The sequence below is a fragment of the Mastomys coucha genome, unplaced genomic scaffold (assembly GCF_008632895.1).
Source record: "Mastomys coucha isolate ucsf_1 unplaced genomic scaffold, UCSF_Mcou_1 pScaffold18, whole genome shotgun sequence".
In the NCBI taxonomy this organism is placed as follows: domain Eukaryota; kingdom Metazoa; phylum Chordata; class Mammalia; order Rodentia; family Muridae; genus Mastomys; species Mastomys coucha.
In genome coordinates this window covers 68,029,603-68,037,538 of record NW_022196900.1, presented here as the reverse complement: position 1 = coordinate 68,037,538, position 7,936 = coordinate 68,029,603, and the positions used below count along the sequence as shown (strand labels likewise).

Genomic DNA, 7,936 nt, shown 5'->3' with positions numbered 1-7,936 from the left:
GAAATCCACCTGCCTCTGCCTCCCAAGTGCTGGGATTAAAGGCGTGCGCCACCACCGCCCGGCACAACAGTACTTTTTTTTTTAACATTACACCTTCAGTTTTAGATAATAGTATCAAATTTAGATATAGATATAGAATTTGGGGGATAGTTTACTATTTTTTTCCCCTCAGTTTTTGAGAACAGGATCTTGTTATATATTCCTGGTTGGCCTAGAATGCACCATGTAGACCACACTGTCCTCATATTCATGGTTAGTTCTCCTGCTTCTGCTTTCCAAATAGTGGAATTAGTGGTATATGCTGTCACACTGGAACTTTTTTGTTTGTTTGAGAGAGCGTCTTGTGTAGCCCAGGCTGCACTCAATCTTGTTCTGTAACAGAGAATAGCCTCTCCTGATCCTCTTACCTCCCTCTCCTAAATGATATGATTACAGATGTGTACACCTCACATTTCTTGTTTGTTTGAGACAGGACCTCATATAAGCCTTGACTGACCTTAAACTAGCTGTGTTGTTGAAGACAACCCTGAACTTTTGTCTCTACTTCCGGCATTCTGAATTATTGGAGTGCTGGGTTACAGGCCTGTACTACCAAGCAAGTAGTTTACCAACTGAGTTACATTCTCAGCCCAAGAAATACTTTAAATATTTGTATTTCTTAGATTTCTTATTTAATAATAAATTGAGACAAAAAAACCGAATAAGAATAGATTGAGACAAAGACAAGTTTGGCATTGTCATTGACAAACTTGTCTTAGTTTCTATCTTAGTAACTGACGAATTACTGTGAGGATACACCACAAGGCAGATCAGAAAGGAAAGTAGTTAATTGAGGCCTTCATTATAGCTTTGGAGGGCCCATTATCATGGTGGGAAGCAGTCAGTCATGGCACTGGGATAGTAGCTGAGAGCTTTACATAGGTAGCAGATAGAGCTTTTGAAACCTCAAAGCCCACTCCCAGTGACATCTCCTCCAACAAGGACATGCTTTCTATCCTCCTAACCAGTTCATCAGCTAGGGACTATGCATACAAACACAGGAGCCTGTGGAGGCCATACTCATTCATACCTCCACAGATTCCTACTTATGTACTGATGGGAATCAACAGATAGGAGAGCAATAATTGCCTTCTTTAAATAGGATATTACAAGCAATTCAGTTTCCCTTATACTCTATCTTAAAATCTGCCATCTTGAGCCAGGCAGTGGTGGCACACGCCTTTAATCCCAATACTTGGGAGGCAGAGGCAGGTGGATTTCTGAGTTCAAGGCCAGCCTGGTCTACAGAGTGAGTTCCAGGACAGCCAGGGCTATACAGAGAAACCCTGTCTCGAAAAACCAAAACAAACAAACAAACAAACAAAACAAAACAAAAAAAAACCCCTGTTATCTTGCCTGTAACCTATAATTGTTATGATGATTTCAACCCTCTGACATGGTCAAATAAGACCAACAGTTAGGCTCAATGTGGTTTCTAATGAAGCTAGGGAAATATTTCCCATTACACAATCTCTAAAAGACTATGTTGGTTAAAAGAAACTGACCTATCACAGGGCAGTTATCACAGCCTGTCTTTGTTCTCTGTTGTACTGAACCCTGACATTTATTCTGGGTTTTATTTGCATTTCCAGGATATAGCACAATAACTGCAGCTTCAAAGTGTTCAATAAAATTTGTTGACTAATGAATAAACAAGTCATAGTTGGCTGATTATGTTGATTATTCACTCATCTGTCTCATTACCAAGTATTGAGTTTATATTGACATTAACTCTTATCTATAATCCCATGTGTATGTAAATATTATGCCATTGACCAAAGCCAAGCATATATAAGTTGTGGTAAAGACTATGAAGGAAATAAACAAGAAAGTTAGTGTGAAAGGTAGTTATGTGTAGCACATGCTGCAAAGGCCTGTGGGAACCGACATTTGATATTCCAAAAAGAACAGCCTGAATGAAGGCCTAAGGCAGGAAAGCACTGTTGAGGAAATGAGTCCTCTGTGGTAAAGTATAGTGAATGAGGAAAGAGTCCCATAAGACAACGTTGTAGAGGAAGTCAGGGATCAGGCCAGGTAGGCTTTGCAGGTCATGTTAAGGATTATGTTTTAACCCTGGAATAATATCCCATTGCATGAATGCACAAGAACAGAAAAGCAATGAACATGGATGAGCAAGTGTCTCTGTAGTAGGATATAGAGTCATTTGGGGACATGCCCAAGACCAAGTGGTTGCTCTAGCTGGATCTTGAGGTAGATCTGTTCCCAGCTGTTTGAGGAAACAGCACATTGATTTCCATAGTGGATAAGAAAAATTTGTTAATATACTTGAAAAAAGAAAAGTTAAAAAACACTGTATTTTAACTTTTATTTTAGGTGTTGATTTTTTTATTTTAAATAAATTTGCAGGTTGAAATTTTTTGTTAAGTCACAGCCATTTCTGTTTTGCATTTGAGAATTTGAACAATGAATACAGAATAACCTTCATAAGATCTGCATTGGCAGAACATCACAGCAGATTGTGTTTTGGTTTACACCTTCAGTTATCAGTTACTTAAGACTTGCTTTTGTTCTCAAGAGTTAATATAAAGTAAGGTCACTGATTGTTCCTTAAAAAGCAAAGAGTAGTAAATTGTTTAAAAGTTGGTTGAAGTATGTTGCTAAGGTCATTATGAAGATCAAAAGAGGTCAGTGTGCAAATGATGTGTGTGTGCACAAGTGTAAGGCCTTGTGTGTGGAGATAGAGGACAACTTTGAAGAATCCTCTCCTTCCACTTTCTACCTTTAAATGGGTTCTGGGGTTAAACTCAGGTTACCAATCATGTTTCAATGTGTTTCGTAGCACATTATTCACTAAGCCATTTCACCAGCCTCCTGGGATCAGTATTTCTTAAATATTAGAAATATACCAGGTAGTTACCTATTCAGCCTTGAACTCTTTTTAGAAATAATGTGGTCCAGGTTTTGAACATCTTTATAGCTGCTTACCTGCTGCTACTGTATCTTATCTTTAGGCAAGGCAATTTATTCATCTGTAAAGTGGAGGGGATTATATATATATATATATATATATATATATATATATATACTTATTCATTTATTTTATGTATATGAGTACACTGTAGCTGTCTTCAGACATACCAGAAGAGGGTATCAGATCCTATTACAGATGATTGTGAGCCACCATATGGTTGCTGGGAATTAAACTCAGGACCTCTGGAAGAGCAGTCAGTGCTCTTAACTGCTGAGCCACCTCTCCACCCCATGAGGGGGGGATTATACTTAACTTGCACATTTACATAATGACTAAGACTTATTGAGCCACTTGGTGGCTCACAGTTGTCTGTTAGCTGCAGTTCCAAGGAAGCTAGTGCCCTCTTCTGGTCTCCATGGGTATCTGCATGGACAGGATACATATACAGCGCATAGTCTCCCTTGTGTTGGCTCCACTCAGTTTCTACATCTTTACACCCCAACATTTAGAATTAGATATCCTAGGATTTCCATTGCAATGTAGAATTTAACTTCTTAGCTTTGCACACAACTTACTCAAGAGTTTCATGCAGAACCCAGCTGAAGTATCTTATTGCTTGGCCTGATGTCTCTTTGTTTGGCTCTTTAGTTTCTTTGGTGGACATGATGGTTTATAGTTGTAGTTCTAGCAATTAGAATGTTAAGGCAGGAGGAAGATTGCTGTAATTTCAAGACCAGCCTTGGCTACAGAGTGAAACTGTCTCAAGAGAGGGGAGGGGGTGGAAACACACTTAGTTTCTTCTTCCTGGATAAAGTAAGTATAGCATGCCTTCTGTACTCTGTTTATCTTAGTTGATTTGAAAATGCAAAGTCCTTTATAAACTAAATTAGTAATAGTAGCTAAGTATGTCAGTTTTCCCAAATGGGAAAAAGGCTGCTATAACTAATGTTGACTTTGATATGATTCTTCATCTCTTAGTTCAACATTATGAGGCATAAGATAATTCCAGGCCATGAAAACTAGGGTAGAATTTATTTTACTGGGAACGGCTTTCTTCCTCTACAAAGCTATGTGGTAAGTGAATAGAACCCATGAAGATATGTTTTAACCAGAGCCTGGGAACTGCTGTGTGAAGGGAGAGGAAGAAGGCTGCAGCTAAGCTCAGAAGTTGAGAAGGAGGTGTTAGAACTTGGCCTGGCTGACTCTGGCCTACTCTGCCTTTCTATAGCTAGAGCTGTGCTGAATTTTATTATGGAGCAGTATGTTTTGATTTTATTCTTCATAGCAAACTAAAGTGGTTATTGGGTAATAGAAAACAGAACTTAAAATTCAGAACTTGTCATCTTTGATAATTTCCTCCTTCTATATAGATAAATGGGCACAACAATCTCTTAGATACTGGTGTTATGTGGAATTTGCCCAAGAGTAACTAAAATCTTGTTTTATTTTTTTCCTTGCTATCTTGTTTTATTTTTTTCTCTGAGACCGTGGCCAATATTTTTATTTTCACCAAGCTTTATTGACTTCCTTCTTGTTAACAAACTTGTAGATCTCACCCTTGGTTTTGAATTCCAGCTTCCTGAACTGCTGTTTTTTGTTGTTGTATTTGTTTGTTTGTTTTTGATTCTGTAGTGTTGTAGTTCATATGGGTTCACTCTTGATCAGTACTGGTTTACTTGTTTTGTACCATGATCCTGATGGTTCAGTATATTTTTTTCTTCCCAGGTTTTCTGTGCTTCCTGCTGCAGCCTGAAATGCAAACTGCTGTACATGGACAGAAAGGAAGCCAGAGTGTGTGTAATCTGTCACTCAGTGCTGATGAATGGTAAGTATTGAAACTGTTAGATACAGTCACTGAGCAGTGCAGAGAATTGCTATGGAAAGTCCCTTTCCCCTTGTTCCCCTTCTCAAATGCCATAACTGTAATTGAATATCCTGAGCGTAATCTCCATGTTTTGAAAGTATGTTAGCTTTTCAGATTTCCTATGTCAGATTTAATGAGTTAATGCTAAAGCTAGGTAATTTCTGTGGGAAGAATGAAGTCCTTTGACAAAGTGGTGTTGCGTAACTCTGCATGTCCCTGTCAGATGATGGAGAGGGATGGGTTGGTGTGTACTGACTGCATAGCTATGAGATTTTAAAATTGGGCCAAGGTTCTCCTCAGAACTTACTTTCTTAACGATATTAATTTTGTTAGAAATAAATATTTTAGCATCAAGTGTCAAGTAGAAATTTGTGCATTTATTTGCCAGTTATTTCTGAAAAAAATATCTTTTATGTGGGAAAATAATACAGCCAAGGGAAGGAAGATAAAACTTAATCACTATTCATCTTTTATGGGACTAGAAATTAATCCATGGATATTTTAGTTAAAAAAACAAACAAATATCAAAACCAAAATTCTTGAATATTCTTGTGAATAAATATAGTAAAGCTTACTATGTGATAGTATTTTCTCTTTGAATGTGTCTTTGTACAGTTACTAGATCAATTCCAAGTAGGCATAGTGTTGAAACAGGGCACTGTTGCTAATTGTGTCCCTGGCATCCTGGAGACTGAAATTTATCTGCTCTTAGATCCCTCCTGCTCTGTCTGTCTGCATTGCTCATAGTAATGTTTTCCTGTTGCTGGCTTATTAACCTATTGCATGTCACTTAATCTGATCTGTTCTAATATCCTATGATCTACCTAATTTCCTCCCATTTCTGAATTCTTAAAATTTTGATGAAACACGAATCATTCTCTTTACTCTTAAGGATCACTGTTTGATGGTGGTTACTTCATGGAGTTGCTCAATTGATGTTTTTTATTCCACTGCTTTCATTTGTGGATACATATCCACAGACAAGAATATACAGCTTAATCACAATACCTAATACCTTTTTTATTTGATGAGGTCTTCCAACTTGATAGCAATTTTTTTTAAACTTGACATAGCTAAAGATGAAGGAAATGGCAGAGGATTCGTATGGAATCACTTAGATTTTATTAAGCCAAGGAGGCCCTTAACAGGGGATCCTAAGGTAATTACTTCTGGTTTTGCCAGTGTCTTTCCTTCTGCATGGCTTAGCCTGGTCTCTTTCTGAGTATTTAATTTGACGCTTTTCAGTGTTCCCTCTTTTCCTTTCTCCTATTCTCTTCCTTCCCTCTTCTGCCAGTGCTTTCAAATGGACATAGCTTTTGTTACTAGCCGTAGAGGAAATATGTATTCAAAATAAATATTCAAAATCTTTTGGATCACTTCTTGATGTTGAATGGGGGTGTCCTGTTTTTTAGGTGCTCGAAAATTGGGTAGTTCCTGTTCCTGGCCATATATTACCTGTACCTCAGAAATAAAACTTTGATGTCTTTGGTTTCTGTAACTCCATCCATCCTGTTTACTTTTAAAGACAATGTTGATATGTCAGTGTGTAGTTAATAGGATTATAGCTCTATAGACTCTTAATGTATTTGTGGTCATGCTGGTTGATCACACTCATATCATAGTGGCACCTTTTCGTGTTCAAGTAGATCCTATGTTTTTGCAACAAACCAAGTCCATGCAGTTGTTTGCTGCTGGATACTTTTATACAGGTGTTTTCTGCATTAAAGTATAAACCCATGGAAATACTGAGACACATACTCCTGAGCTTTAAGCTTCTGAATTTTTCAAATGAGATTTTATCTCAGCTAAAAAGAACCTGAAAATCTAAAAGTAAGACTAAAGCAGCCATACATTGGAATTATAATTTTTTGGTCCCTGATTTAGATTTTTTTTAATAGACAGTATAAAGGTTATCTTAATTACAGATCTGGTGTTATTTTCCTCCCTCTTAAGAAATACAAGGTCTCCTTTAAACAAATAAACAAATACACCTAACAGTCGTATTGACAGTCCTAGAGTTATTATTTTTCATCAAATAATTTGCTTAGCTGAGTGGTCTCTCTAATTCAATTAAAGACATCTAATCCTGAATAACTTCACTAGCTGGGCAAGAGACATACTATGAGTATTAATGAGGAGCTGCATTATTTATCCAATATTGTCGAGGTCTTGGTGTCCATATTTTGCAATCCATTCACATTGATTGTGTCTGTATTTGCTTTAGCTCAAGCCTGGGAGAACATGATGAGTGCCTCAAGCCAGAGCCCTAACCCTAACAATCCTGCTGAGTACTGTTCTACTATCCCTCCCTTGCAGCAGGCTCAGGCCTCAGGAGCCCTGAGCTCTCCACCTCCCACTGTGATGGTACCTGTGGGAGTTTTAAAGCACCCTGGAACAGAAGGTAGGGGATCATGTGCTGTTCTCTCCTTTTCTTCACCATGTTCCTCTGAAAGGTGCTGATATGGCTTTACAGCACCACTCTTTAAAACTCGACAGACAAGCCTCTGTGGGTGGCTATTAAAGTAGAAGACCAAGATGAGAAATATATCAAGATTGTATGTGGGCAAGTAAAAAAATTTTGTAGTGTCTGATATTTTGGAGGGACCTCTGAAAACATGCCCATTCCCTCCAACTTAAGAATGAACTAATGTCAGTGCTTATACCTGAGAATTGTAGACTTTGAAACCATCCTGTAAGGTCCTATATTCCATAAATGTTCTTGGTAGGAGTTTGCCCAGTGATAAAAATGAGCCTTTTTCCTGCTGACCAGTCCATTCTGGTAGTGCTTCCAGAAATAAAACATTGCCGTGTTCTCTTTTCATGATTAATTTGTCCGTTATAAAAATATAAAATGTTACCTCATATATAGACCTTTAAATCCAGGACTTTAATTCTGATTATGTCATATGATAGGTTGTAATCTCAACTTTTGGGGGTTGTCACTTCTTTATGGTTATGATAGTGTCAGATGAAAGGCACACTATACATTTAGAAGAATATGAATTATAAAAGTAATTATATATTTCCTTAAAATGACCTTATCAAGATGTTTCCTTTGATTTTTCAATCTATCTTCATTAATTTTGTGTCTGTTCACGTAG

At 37.5% G+C, this 7,936-nt stretch overlaps 1 protein-coding gene across 3 annotated transcripts in view; it reads left to right on the top strand.

The window, feature by feature from the left end:
* Positions 1-7,936, top strand: part of Zfyve9 (zinc finger FYVE-type containing 9) — a 162,376-nt gene that overhangs the window by 82,635 nt on the left and 71,805 nt on the right. For 2 of the 3 annotated variants that reach the window (XM_031378131.1, XM_031378130.1), the window contains exons 5-6: positions 4,697-4,796; positions 7,060-7,236. In XM_031378131.1, the coding sequence (XP_031233991.1) occupies positions 4,697-4,796; positions 7,060-7,236 (277 nt within the window). The remainder of the gene's footprint in view (positions 1-4,696; positions 4,797-7,059; positions 7,237-7,936) is intronic. The other variant, XM_031378132.1, reaches the window with a different exon arrangement.